This window comes from Ptychodera flava, chromosome 16, assembly GCF_041260155.1.
Source record: "Ptychodera flava strain L36383 chromosome 16, AS_Pfla_20210202, whole genome shotgun sequence".
NCBI classification, from domain to species: Eukaryota; Metazoa; Hemichordata; class Enteropneusta; family Ptychoderidae; genus Ptychodera; species Ptychodera flava.
In genome coordinates this window covers 19,252,258-19,266,480 of record NC_091943.1, presented here as the reverse complement: position 1 = coordinate 19,266,480, position 14,223 = coordinate 19,252,258, and the positions used below count along the sequence as shown (strand labels likewise).

The following is a 14,223-nucleotide window of genomic DNA, read 5'->3' as shown; positions in this document are numbered from 1 at the left end:
TGACACAAATTTTGATTATACACCCTATCATGGCTATTTCAAGATCTGCATGTAGTAGACCATGGAAGATGTTACACAGAATAAAATTACAAGTTGTACAACAAGCAAAATACTCTCACATCATGAGTACTCAAAATGATCCGTCACTTTTATTGTCATATTTAAAAACATTTTCCAAATATTGCACCAATTATAGATTTTACACATACATAAAATCTTTCAGTAAAAAATAATCAACTGTCTGAAAACATTCCCCTTTCCTGATATACAGGAATGTCTTCAAAATGCAATCAAGACAGCAAGCGTCACAATGCAAAATAAATTAATAGCAAATCGTGGTAGAGACGCTGTACAACGATGGTACCATATATCTCTCAAGCGGTTCAGAGTTCTCAGCTGCTGAGAATAATAGAATCTCACACCCTCAAGGACCTGGGATCAGATTTCTCACACGAGTGTGAGAAATCTGATTCCAGGTCCTTGGTGTGTGAGATTCTTTTTCTCACATGACCACAAAATGCGTTAAATTCATATTGGACACGTACAATATTATCCAAAATCGTGACAACTCTGTCGTCTACCGCTGTACTTTGACCTGCTTACTTTGTAGTTCTAGTCCGTGCGTTACTCGTCGTGCCATTGGATAACATTTTGCGCGTGAACAAAACAGACTGCTTATCATCCAATCAGAGGTCGTGTAATATTTACTGCAGAGTGTGGGACGGTTTCTGAGAGTGTGGGATCGATTTATCCCACACTCTCGATCCCGCACTCCCAGCAGCCAGGAATGTGAGAAAGAGCAGTCTATCTGTTTGTTTGTATTAGAAACTAAAAAACTTCCAGAACAAGACTTCATCCATACCTTACAGATAGGATCTCATTTCCTGAACAACACTACAGACCATACACATTGAATTTGCTTCAAGTTCAAGTGTGAGGTATCAGCGTACCTTACGAACACTGGGCCACGTTTCTCCTACAGTAGTAATCAATGCTTTTCTTAGGGTGCCTTGCATGATGAAGAAGTGCAAGCATACCCCCTAAGATACTGTTAAATTGTACTAAAGCTTAGTGTGGGCCCAGGATTTGTTAGACTTCCAGGAGTTGCCACTAGTGTATAGTATTGATATGTGGTAAATACACTATGGTTCATTGGTAAATATGAAGGTATCATACAACAAATCTTATCAGACACATTTCACAGGCCATGTCTGGGTTGAAACAATCCACTGTTGATACAATAACTTAAATACATGCAGCTGCGGTAAGTTTACATTTCAGTTTGATGATTTATAACCTGAGAAATATCACAATAATTAGTGTAATTGACTTTGACTGTGTCACTGTTGAAATGCATCTGCATTTAGAATGAAAAAACTTAATTATCCATGAGCAAATATTTAAATATCAAAAAGCATACACAAACCATAGACAAGATGAACATGTAAGCTTTCAAACTTTCAAACATGTTGTTTCAGGTGAGAAGCATTGTGCCTCTTCAAATCAGGTCACCCATACTTTTTTAAAAGTCGGTATTCGTTTAACATTTTCCACATTCACAAAATGATCAATTGGGATCTAAAATAATACTGATAAATCCCATTATGTAGACTTGGTTCAAGTCAGGGGGTTATAATGCATTGATGACACTCTTTGTGTGAAATGCTTTGAATGAGATGATCGCAGTATGATCAGATCTTGTAGTACATTTGTGCATGCGTTGAGTGAATGCAATCTACAGCAAGTTTCTCATGGAACGTGAATCCAGCGACAGCTTCAGTATGTTGTGGTCAGAAAAAAACAGTCGCAATTTCTCTACTACATCGCATTTGCCAAATTAGTTCTTTATTCTCAGACATGGACCAAGTCTACACTTAATTGAAAATGCCATCAAAGTTTGGCAAACTTTTAATCTGTGCAGAAGAGTTTGGATTTCTTGTAAGTTTGGATGATTAAGTCGAATTTTGATCAAAAGCTGATTTCAAAAGGCCATGAAGAAATGGGAATTTTAATTTCCATACTTTTTTTTTCTGTTTTTAACCTTTCACCACCATGGTTTGTCCCAAATCCATTGTTTTCTATGGTAAAGTTGGACCTGTACACAGGGAACTGGGGGTGAAAGGGTTAAGACAGATATCCCTATCACATGGCTTATAAGCCAATACTCTGGTCACTAATGGAAAAATCACTCACGCCAGACCAAGTCATCTGAGCTGTAGTTTCAGAAAAATGAGATTTTATATGCACCAAAAGCGTACCGTTTTATGTCTTCTAAATTTGATCATGGGTTCCCTTTTGGAAAATTTATTGAAATAACACTGATGAGACCGGGGACTGGCGGCTTTAGGTTTTTTCTAAATAAATGCAAGCAGGAAAGACCTGAGTTCCAGATTTGCTGCCTTTTCATTTGGGCAAGGTAAAATATGGCAACAACTGGACCAAACATCATGATGAACACATACCGGTAAACTAGGTTCTTATCAAGGTTATTAACCCTTTGAGTGCTGTACATTTTTTGCCATCAAAATTTTAGTGCAAAATTTTACCATTTTTTATAAAATTTTTTGTAAATGTTTTAACAATTTTGGACAAAAAAGACTTCACTTGTCATTGGCTACAATTTTTGATAAAAATTTTGGAAAAATCTGAAAAAAAAATTGTTGAGGTCACATTTTATAAAGGTGAAAAAAAATTGACTTTGGCACTCAAAGGGTTAACAAGAGGATTAGGACACTGTAGGAAAGCTACTTTTAGTTTGCTACCTCTGCCAGGTTCACTGTTATGAACCCAGTCAGGCCTAAACCCCCTGTATGTGGAGATTACTCTGGTAAGTTATCAGAAAGTCCGGCCCAAAAGAGCTAATGTATAGCAGAGAGATTATCGTTATTAGACTCCAGTTTTGATGGATTGTGCAAATTTCATAATATAACGTCATGGTCATTTTGATGATTTTGGATATTAGAAGTCGTTTGCATTGGTTTGCATTTGAACCATATTACAACCATTGATGCACAGACACTAATCTGCTTCACCATCTATGATTGACAGTAATTTGTGTTCTTATTTTTCTTTTCTATCAAAATTTAAACATAAAAGAAATTTGCATCTCTACACATTTTTCTTTGGCAATTGGATAATTTTATACCACGATTGCCCAGTTTGCCATCAATCTCTCTTGTATTTTCTCCTGTATGTCTGTTCCATTGCCACCAGTTTCTTGTAAAGTTGCATTGGGACGTCCTTCTCATAAGTCAGCTGAAATATCATGAAAAGAAAAGAAAACAGAGAAGAGGAGTAAACATTTAGTTGACACTTATATAGGGCATAGATCAAACAATAAAGCTGTTTGCAAGTATCAAAACTTGTCTGCAATATTTGCATACATTTTTAGAAACTGTGCCAGTAAAAACAACAAAAATGCACCTTAATGGACAACCGTTAATGTTGATATAAACACTAGTAAAGGCATATAAATGGCTCAGACTACAACCTGCATGCAACAACAGCCATGCATGCAACACTAAAAATGTCACAAAATTCCTGGCAGCAGTGCCCGATGTTGTACGCAGGCAGCTTGGGGTACAGTTATATGTACCAAATGATTTTGGGAATATCTAAGCTCTGAGTTAAACAAAACGATTTGTATAGTGTTCTTAAAATTGAAATACATTTGAAAACTACAAATAGCTTCACTGGGGATGAAAATAGGCTACAGAATCAGAATGTGAGTCTCAGAATGGTTCTTAAAGACATTTTATTTTATTGTCACTGTTTTTGGACACAGACTCGCAATGACAAGAGTTAGATTGTTAGACACTTTGGTAATGCGCAGAGTAACTTCAATTTTGCTGAGGTCAAAACTTGCTGTCACATTGCATGGTTATTAACCCTTTGAGTGCTGTAATTGTTCCCACCAAAATGCTAGTGCAACATTTTTACCAATTACAAATTTTTCTGTAATTTTTAAAATAATTTTTGACCAAATGGACATAACATTTCATTGGCTACAGTTGGTTATCAAAATTTTGACAAAAATCTGAAAAAAATTGACTGGAGTATATTTTCTAAAGGTGACAAAAATTGGCTTTGGTGCTCAAAGGGGTAACATATGAATAGACTGCTATAAGAGCAGAGGGGTGGCGCACCTCTGAAAATCCCCTTGTAGAGAGCTATGTTTGAATCATAATGTAGTTATCAATCCAGATGTTATTACAATATCCTATTTTCCACTTCTTTAAGGTAGTATGCACCTCGAAAGTGAAAGACTTAAACTTTTGCTCTAACTTTTCTCAAGGGATCTTTCAATCATTCTCTTTCAAAATCAAGAATAAAAATAGGGGGTCACCGTGCAAATTTTTGTACTAGAGAAACAAATTACCGGGTACCCAAGATTTACCGATATGGAAATTCAAATGGCCGCCATCCCTGTGTTAACTCTATGGAGAAAAATAAAAATTTTCGAATTTCGAAAAACTTAGCCGGTGAAAAGTATTCTTTCACCAAGAGCTTTAAAATGAACCCCCACATGTGGTACATCAGAAGAGAATTGTAAAAGTTTGAGAGTCCGAATGTCTGTCCCCGAGGTGCGTTCTACCTTAACTTGTCACAATGAACTCTTTGTCAGTTTCCCACTCTGTGGCTGTTAACAGAAATTCATTTCTATCTTTCTTCACAATTCACTTTACAGCCAATTAACCTTTTTATGGACTAGAAAAAACTAATCAAATATCTGGACTTTTGTTAAGGTATTTAAGACCAACCTTTTCTTGTCGTAGGAACCTGTTTCCAAGGACTGTTGCACTGCTGTGGTACTTTTTATCTACGTCTATTTTTGATGGGTCTTTGTTGAAGAACCAGAACTGTAAGAGCAATAAAATGGTCTAAAGGTATCTGCATATTGATATCTACAGTGTACTTAATTATCTATTAAAGGCAAAATTTATTTGGTGCCTGGTATTTTTGAAAGATTTGAGTGTCAACTCAGTTGTTTGTCTGTAATCACAATATCGCTTGTACCAGTATGTATGCATTCAAAGAAAACTGAAATATACCACATTGTTGGGATGACATTGAACTGAATGCAGCTTGGCTCAAAACAACTCACTATGGAGATGTTAAATATCTACATTTGCAAAGCCTGACCTGCTGCCTTACAGAATGAAAGCTGCCTCATCCACACAGATGTGACGTCAAAATGGGTGGACACTAACATCATGATGCGAAATAAATTTGCTGGGTTGCTATGGACAGACTCCACTACTTACCAAACACTCGGCACCATTGTATGGACTCAGTGTCATGGTTGGTGATACAATACGAAACTGGAAAAAAGAAAAACATGCAATTGAAATGTATTAACGTGCCAATCATTCAGTAAATTTTGTACAGCTTTATTCAGTATGTCTTCAACGTAAACTGTCAGGGTACTGAATTTTCTCATGTCACCTGCACATTGTTGTTCTTTTCTACATCACTGGCAAGGCTTCTTTTCCATATCAAGGTAGAATGCACCTCGGGGATAGATACCGGTATTTGGACTCGCAAACTTTCATAATGATGTGTTAGTCTAACACTTTTTGTGGTTCATTTTGAAACTCACAAAGTAAACAAAGTTTTCATCGATTTATTTTCTTGAATAAACAGTAGAAATTTTATTTTTCCCTTTGGAGTTAACACAGGATGGCGGCCATTTTAAATTTAAAACATTATTTTTGTTGAAAAAAAAAATCTTGTGTGCCTAACCATGACTCCTAGCAAACTTACCAAAATCAATATCGGTATGAACAAAGACCAGAACCAGCTTGGCATGATGTTGTTTGTCATGTTGGTCATGACAAGTCCCGGATTGGTCACATGATTGTAGATTCCTTTGGAATTGAGTTCTTGGTTGATGGCGATGCTCAGTAGATCCACTGCGTATTTAGACGAGGCGTAAGGCTCATACCTGAAGGAGTAAATTTCATGTGACAGTCTGTGAGTCAATCTGTTTTGACGTCAGATCTGATGTTGAACAGAAAAACAACTACTGGGCGATTGGGGGTTTGGGAACAGTAAAACCGTTTCAGGTAGGGTAGCATGCATCTCATAAACCGTTAATTTGAACTGTGGTTCAACCTTTCTTACAGACAACTTTGAACCATATTGTGCAAGTTTTGACTTTTTGAAATTATACTTTCTGGCAAAAAAAGTCATAATTTCAATTATCACAAAAAACATGAGTCAACATGGAGGCTGTTCCAGGAGATCATACTCCTCCCCCTGATTTTCTAATAAAACCTACGTTTTTCATTAATTTAGTAGCTGTTAGGTAGATTTGAAAGTTCATTTTTACAATTCCCTATCTCCAGTTACAATCACATCTTCCTACCAAGTATCATTGGTGTATGCTGCCCTTTTCAAACCTTTACTGTTGACAGACACTAAACAAACACAAAGTCTAACAACTCTCTTGACTCTCGCTCTACAATGAAACAGTAAAAATTTCATTGACTTTACAAGCTTCAAATGAGTACACACAAGGGGCAGATCAAAAAGCAGTCATCACCAAGAGTAGATATTACTAAGTTGTAAAAAAAAGAATTCAGTGGCATACCCATTCTCGTGTTGTATATCATCTAAACTAAATGCAGCTTTCTTTGCATTGCTGGAAGACGTCCACACAACTGTTGCCGGCCTGGACTGTTTACTGAGTAAGTCTTCAAGTTCCTTCAACTGTAGACAAAACAGCACAGCATACAGATTCAACCTTTCAATAGTACTGATCGCAAATGGCGTCATTTTTCTCTCATTAATATGCATAAATAAACATTTGTCCACATTTTCCGCGTAAATGACGAAAATAAAACCTGCTCACGTTACAATGGCTACTAAAAGTCACCCTTATTTGTATGAATTTATGGCTCAGACTACAAGCTGCAACAACAGCCACGCATGCAATGATAAAATTTGTCTGAAGTTTAGGCACCCTTGTCCGATGTCACGCGTGTGCAGCTATATTCAGTAACAGACCTGAAATCACGATCAATGCTATTATATACTATGCTGTGAGATGACGAAGTTCAATGAGGCCGTTGTAAAGACGTCACATTTCATTATCAATATGCAAAAGTTCAAATCTGTCTGAAATTATTTGATGACAATTAATTAATGCAGAAAAACGGTAAAGTTAGCACTTTGTTGCTACCAATATGACCAAAACCAGAAGATTCGCATTTAAAAAGATCCGACAAAAAAGGCTGCAGAACTGAAAGATACAGTAAGAAAGGGACAAAATTTGTCCAAATTTCTATCTGAAACAGGAAATGAGGCGTGTGCGAAGCTGCAATGATGAAGGCTGCCCCTGAACATGGTGAGTGTATAAAAGAGTTGGGAATGATTTCAATTAAACCAATCAACACCGACTCTTATCTGATTCAACACAGTGTTCTCCCAGGATTTTGTTAAAAGAGGGCGAAGACGTGGTGCAAAGCACCACAAGCGACCGCGGGGAGGGTCAGGAGGGGGGTGGTCCCCCTCCTGCCATTGGAGCTTTTTGAAAACAGAGATTAAAATAGTGTTATTTGGTGGCACTTGGGGAGTATTTTTCCAGATTTTTTTCATATAAAAAAGCTCAAAGGAAAAGAAATCTGAGACAGTGTTCCATAACTTTTATTCCAGTTCACTGATTTCAATGAAGATTATATTTTTTGAAAACGAAAACATAGCGACAGACATACATTTATTCATCGATGTCAAAATTATCACCATAACACTTACGCTTATGTGTTCTCAGCCTGATACACGTACATGTCCGACCGAGTCTAACAATAGGTCGTTTTGCTTTGGGAAGGAATACACAAGCGAAATTCTAACCTCCTATAAAAACTTCAGAGTACTCTGCTGTCCTTGGTTACCCTCAAGTTCCTAGACATGTTTATGCAGCTAAGTCGGTTACCTAATGCACGGCCCCTATGGAGGGACCGACCGTGGCTAACATTACGGCCTGTGCATGCAAATATGGCTGCCATCAATCACCGTCCCTCCACCCATGCACGAGGGAAGAGGGACGGTGCATCAATGAATGAGTTGCACATGGGATGATCTCGGATGACATCACAAACTCGCGAGATTTGCATGATCGATGAGAGTTATGTGTGAAGCCTGCAGGATCGACGCTCATGCTTGAATTTTGCCTGTAATCACTGTCAACTTTTTTCCCGTACATTTTATTGTTTTATTTTTCAAAAAAATAAATCTTTTCATTTCTGGCAAGGGGGCGCTCGGAATTTACAAGAGGGCGCCACGTCCCTGTTACCTTATTCAGGGAGAACACTACAACACTCTTTACTGACACTTTGCATCATGTCATTCAAGGTACGAGTTCACAAGGTCAAAACTATACAAGGTCACAAGGTCAAACCTCAAGCAACCAAGCATCACTATTCAAAGTATTCATGTAGTTGATTGTCTTGTAAGTGTCCACATCAGTACATCACCTTTGCTTAACCCTTTTCCTGCCAAGTTCATATTACACCATAAGATCAAGTTGGTTAAAACTCTGGTAATAAAGCAACACGTGTCCCATGTGGTGCATTTAACTGAGACTTGAAAACTTGAAAGTCCCTGAAGACAGAGATGATGTAAAAATGATTTTTATAGACTAAAGCTGCTATAACATACCAAGCCAAGTGGGTGAAAATACATACGGTTTTGGCTTGATACCGCTTTTTATTGACTTGGCATATGGGGAAGTGATACTGTCTGGCAGGTCAAGGGTTAAAGGGACAAAGTCGGCCATTTTTAATGATTTTTGTTTGATACGAGATACTACTGATATTGTTTGACATGTTGTAAGGTACTGAATAAATGGGTGACCATGCATATATTCGAACTAAGCTTTAGACAAATTAAATGAAACCATCGCGAAAATGAATTAATGGTAATGACATTAATTCATTTTTGCAATGGTTTCGTCTATCGTCTCTAAAACTATGGTCAAATATATGTATGGTCACCCATTCATTATCTTTCAACATGTCAAACAAAATAATAGTATCTCGTATCAAACAAAAATCATGAAAAATGGCCAACTTTGTCCCGTTAATAAAGGTGGACCATCATTAACAACACTGCCCTCTAGTCTGATCCAATCCTGTCAATCCACTTGTGTTCTTGGACATACTGCATATCAACAATGCAGTTGTGGGTTGAAATGGTTAAAGTCTGGAAGAGGAAAGGATGAACCTGCGTTTACTCACCAGTACGAAGTGACCAAACACATTGGTGGTAAAAACTGCCCTGAGACCATCTTTCGTAGTACTGTCCTGCTGCATTAAGAGACCCTCACCAGTGGAAATCATATGAACAACTTTCCTACATTGAATGAAGAAACAAAAATCACTCAAATCATTTTGTACTTGTCCAGTCCTCTCACAGTCGGATTGTGAGGATCTCCATGTCAAGCATGTAAGGAAAAGAATAATGTGGTGTGTAAAAGATGGGTAAAAATCTCATGTGGTGGTGTACCACATATTGGCCTATGGGGCACAGTGATGTATTTTAGTATATTTTAACTTGCCTTTGTTCAGCTAATGATTTGAGACTGACTGTTGCTATGGCGTGCCGGACATGATGCCAGTCACGGCATCAGTGTTCCAATTGACTTAGGATGCTGTGCAGCTTATCAACACTATACAACTTACAAGTTTCAGTTTCAAGTTGTCACGGAGCTACAAAGTGCTGGTAATGTCAACACTGGCATTATTGATCAGTACATGTACCAGGGCAGACACTATAAATCACTGTTCTGTGTGGTTGCAGCAGAATGCTGATTTGGTTAGAGCAAAAAATCACAATTCAAAAATTCAAATAGGTCCTAAAAAGTATGACAACACGCATCTATGGATATTATAACAGGGAATCAATGCATTTCATGAAGCTAGTGACACCTACATGTACCTCTCTCTCTCTCTCTCTCTCTCTATATATATATATATATATATATATTATATATATATATATATATATATTATATATATATATATATATATATATATATATATATATATATATATATATCCAACAACACTCTCTAAACATTACCAACACAAAAACTGCCACTTACGTGGAAAATAGACCCCTGAAAAAATTGCCCCAATCAACTGATGGATTTGGCATAATCCCTGCATTGAAGTAAAGGTAATCAATACGACTATATCTGAAAGGAAAGAACATGAGAGTATGAAAGAAACACACAACCAACACTATTTACACATTGTTGCTTTTGTTGTTGTTCACAATATTTTTAGGAACATTTGTGTTTTGCAGACACTAGTAAATTACAGTTTTAGTAAATGCATTAGGAATTACTGACATGATGAAATGGTTAAAATGAATTTTCTTTTGCACTTAATTTCTGTGTCAGGCATCAGATTGTCTTGCCAGGCAATTTACTTAATACATTACAATTTCAAAAAAGGTTTGACACCTCCATAATCCTCTCCCAGACTAGAACAAACTGATCCTTGGGAGCAAGTCCCTACCTTTAATTTTCTTTTGAAAATCACATTTACCTTTGATTATGTTAGTATACATGCATACATACATACACACATACACAAGATTATATTATCAGCCCTTTCTAATGTTGTAATGTTGGCAGTAATAAATTGAAGACTTACATACCTTTCTTTGAGTTCATCTGCAGCATTGTAAACTGACTGTACATCACTGACATCAATTTTCAAAGTATCTACATGAGATCCCGGGTGAGAGAGTTGTAATGCTTTCTGGGCGGCATCAGCTTTGGTCATGTTACGACAAGCAAGGCAGACCCTCACAGTCTGATCAGCTGTCAGGAGCCTCTCAGCCAATGCTAGACCAATACCTCTGTCAAAAACAGAATTGAAACATTAGCCTTTCTTTGCACAGACTGTATGTGGGTTGTCCCTACGACAGGGCTCGAAATTAACTTTTTTCCCGGGTAGTCCACTTGGGCTACCATTTTCTGAAGTTGGTAGTCCAGTAACAATGGTTGGTAGCCCATGCATATTTTAGTTCAGGGATATTTTTTCTTTTTGTGAACTAGACAAGAAAAGGCTATTTTTCAAGATTCTGCCCGTGAAGTGAATTGTCTAGTCATTTGATGTAAATATTGCACAACTTTAAAGGAATAGTCCACCCAAATAACAACCTGCCTTTAAAAGTTGAAGAAGATTATAATTGTAACATTTATGATGAAAAGATGAAAAATGTGCTGTTTATTATCCTAGAAATTAATGTTTTATTAACTGATGTGTATGACGCCATTTTCGCGATATGGAAGCGCCGCCTATCGGAATTCCTCAGAGAGGCTTAACTTTTGATGACGTAAAGTTTTCGTGTTTGGTTGAGGAAGTTAGGGGGTATCGCTAGGGGGTCTGGTCTACCGTACGTTTCTATTGAGCTACTGCCCCATAGATGCACTTTGCCTTCAACCTATAACTTTGAACCGGAATTCAGCGACTCCGAACTCCAGGATTTCGAACTTGGTTTTTCCGACGAAAAGACGGACACATGGACGATAGTGATACTCAAAAGTTTGGTGACCTATGGACAACCCTTTTCACTCTCAGAGTTGTATGCAAACTTTGATAGTCATCATGGCAACGACACATTCTTCTCCGCACTGAGACATACTGTAGCAGGGCTAAAAATAGACCATGGGCTTTGTGTAGGAGGAGGCATAATTTTCGTGTAATTGTGATTGATACATTATGATCAAAGTCACCGTCCCTGTCAAAATGCAATGAAAATGCGTTTCCATTGACCATCATTTCCTGTGCCTGTCATTCAAGTACATCAGAGTTCAAATATTGAAACTTTACTGCAAAGTTCCACTACACGGTGGTCTTCGTAATTTGCATAACGAAGTCAACTCTGGCCTTTTTTTTATGTGTCCATCTGGGTTTGACTGCATTTAGTCCGGCATTTAGCTCTTCCCAAAATAACGGACCAGACATGGCATGCCAAGTACCGACTGAATTTCAGGTCCGAGGCTTTGGTAGTCCATGTGGACTACCATTTCACGGATTTGGTAGTCCCCGAGAAAAGTTGGTAGTCTGTGGATGCCGGACTATCGCTAATTTCGAGCCCTGTACGAGTATGGTGAGAGTGTACGGTATTGGCCATGCTGCCTGTGGGAAGCAGCATTGCCAATGCCGGATACTCTCATCATATTCATAGGGTTACATAATGGGCTACATTTTTTTGCCTGAATGTGGCAGGCCCAATCCCTGGTTCTTGCATTAGTAGTAATGGTACTTGTTAACATATATCTATTAAAGTCTTGTTTTCCCATGGAGCTAGAAATATGTTTTTCGTATCTTCTCCTTTGGAACTTGAGTCAAGTTGATCAATAGACTACTAGTATTGATTTAGAGATAAAGCAAATGAAATCCTGTCCAACTACCGGTAAGCTCAAACTAGAGGGCTTTTGAAAACATTCTTGTTCTCCAACCCCCTGTAAAAATAGGGAACAGACAGACTGGTATTTTGCAACATAGATGTACAAGCTTACCACCATGATTGCAACAATATCACATTATTGACTGGCCATAAGGGCGACAGCATACGTCTGTACTCTGAGGGACTGTGAGTCGCCCCAAAACAGACTGTTTCCCGAGGCCAAAGGCCGAGGGAAACAGTCTGTCTTTTTTTGGGTGACTCACAGGCTGAGGGGTTAAAGAAGTATGCTGTTGCCCTTATGGCTAGTGTGTGTTTTATAACACACCTCATAAGACAGTACCATACACAAAACTTGTCGCATATTATATGTGGAGTGGTTCGGCAAGAAAAAGTTGGTTTTTAATCTGACAGAGTCGCAATACCTCTGCAGAACGTCAATGCACCTTCAATTATCATGTTCATCCGTTACGAGTCCTTGTTGGCAAGCAGAGCATGCAGTTCTTCTTCAGAAAGTAGGATAAACTGAAAAATTTCTCGACTATCGTTTCGCTCAGCTGCAGACGACATGTTTGTTTACATTCCAGTTCGATGATGTACAAATTTCACTTTTGAAGTCAGCAGGCATCAGTTTTCGGGACTGATTCCTGGCAGGCAACGGTTCTGACAAATGATGCCTGATGACGTCGTTTACATGATCAGCACAAAAAGAACGCATCCCATGTGACTATCAATTGACGAATTAGAATACAGACTGCAGATGAGGTGTGTTATAATCATCACTATACGCAATGCCTTCCAGCTGTCCACATCCCCTTTACTGTGTTCCTGTGGGGTCATGGAGGTAGCATGGCACACAGCAGATTACATGCATTAATTGCTGGGATTGACAGCTGAGCCGCGCAAAAGACAACTGTAACTCTGTAATTTGTAAAAAGTCATAAAGTATTCACGGTCCCAAGCACAGCCATTCAACTCAATGCAAGCAAACCGTGGTTGCATCAGTGACGTTTTGCTTGCATTGAGTAGAATGCCTGTGGTCTCAAGGGTTCCCTATTCAACTTTTTAAACTTTAAAAGGCGAAGCTAAAATCGCCACCCAGAGAAAAGTCTGACTTCGCTCTGCGTGGCAGGGGTGTGTGTTACCGGCTACAGGCCTGAAAACACAGGCCTGTAGCCGGTAACACACAGCCCTGCAACGCAGATCTTGGTCTGACCTAGCTCCATGGTCAAACTGTCCGAACGTCCATAGATACAAGGAATACAGCATATACATGTTCAAAGGTCATCGGTTCTCAGACTGGTGCCAGGGCTGGGGTGGTGTTGTTCGAGGTTCATGGTCGGCTCTGTACAATAACGCATCGGGTCACATCTACGTACGAGAAAATTTCTGACATTCTCTTCTGAGTTTGTGTCAGTTCTCGTGATTTAAACTCATTACGACTGCACTTACGCATTTCCTCCTGTAATGACAGCGACTTTACAGTCCGTCGTCGACGGGCAGCTATCCGACATCTTTCGAACTTTGCGACATCACCTGATATTCGTTTCCCAAATCTGCCGCTAGCGGCGTGCTGTAAGTCGATCTCGACGCGACGGCCAAGTTGACCCACAGTGGACCCAAGGAGAGCAACTGTCTGTTGTTGTTGATATACCTATTGTTCCCATAGGTGCAAGCAAAAAATAACCTAAAATTACCCCACTGCTTTAGAATTCATTGCGTACTTCTAGTCTGTGTGAAGTATCGAAACGTTAAATGTAAATATTGAGCAGAAACATTGTTTGACTCTTTGAGCGTGAGGTA

At 38.6% G+C, this 14,223-nt stretch overlaps 1 protein-coding gene across 2 annotated transcripts; it reads right to left on the bottom strand.

The window, feature by feature from the left end:
* Positions 1 to 127: 127 nt before the first annotated feature.
* Positions 128 to 14,211, bottom strand: LOC139114214 (3-keto-steroid reductase/17-beta-hydroxysteroid dehydrogenase 7-like). 2 transcript variants are annotated; one of them, XM_070675790.1, is made up of 9 exons: positions 13,873 to 14,211; positions 10,663 to 10,866; positions 10,103 to 10,195; positions 9,237 to 9,351; positions 6,593 to 6,711; positions 5,764 to 5,944; positions 5,265 to 5,321; positions 4,761 to 4,859; positions 128 to 3,255 (listed from the first exon to the last, which is right to left on the bottom strand). In XM_070675790.1, the coding sequence occupies exons 1-9, from the start codon at positions 13,932 to 13,934 to the stop codon at positions 3,166 to 3,168; spliced, it is 1,020 nt and encodes a 339-aa protein (XP_070531891.1). In that variant the 5' UTR covers positions 13,935 to 14,211; the 3' UTR covers positions 128 to 3,165. The 2 variants fall into 2 exon arrangements, with proteins under 2 accessions (XP_070531891.1, XP_070531892.1); XM_070675791.1 differs by lacking the exon at positions 10,103 to 10,195 and having other exon boundaries at positions 1,298 to 3,255; positions 13,873 to 14,033.
* Between the last annotated feature and the right edge of the window lie 12 nt (positions 14,212 to 14,223).

What these genes read in the sequence shown, in the direction of transcription:
- LOC139114214 (XM_070675790.1), bottom strand. Translation starts at nt 13,934, where the DNA reads ATGTCGGATAGCTGCCCGTCGACGACGGACTGTAAAGTCGCTGTCATT. An exon ending in GTCATTACAGGAGGAAATGC is followed by an intron (nt 10,867 to 13,872) that starts GTAAGTGCAGTC and finishes TGTTTTTGACAG; the next exon opens with AGGTATTGGTCTAGCATTGG. An exon ending in ACAATGGTGCCGAGTGTTTG is followed by an intron (nt 4,860 to 5,264) that starts GTAAGTAGTGGA and finishes TTGCTCTTACAG; the next exon opens with TTCTGGTTCTTCAACAAAGA.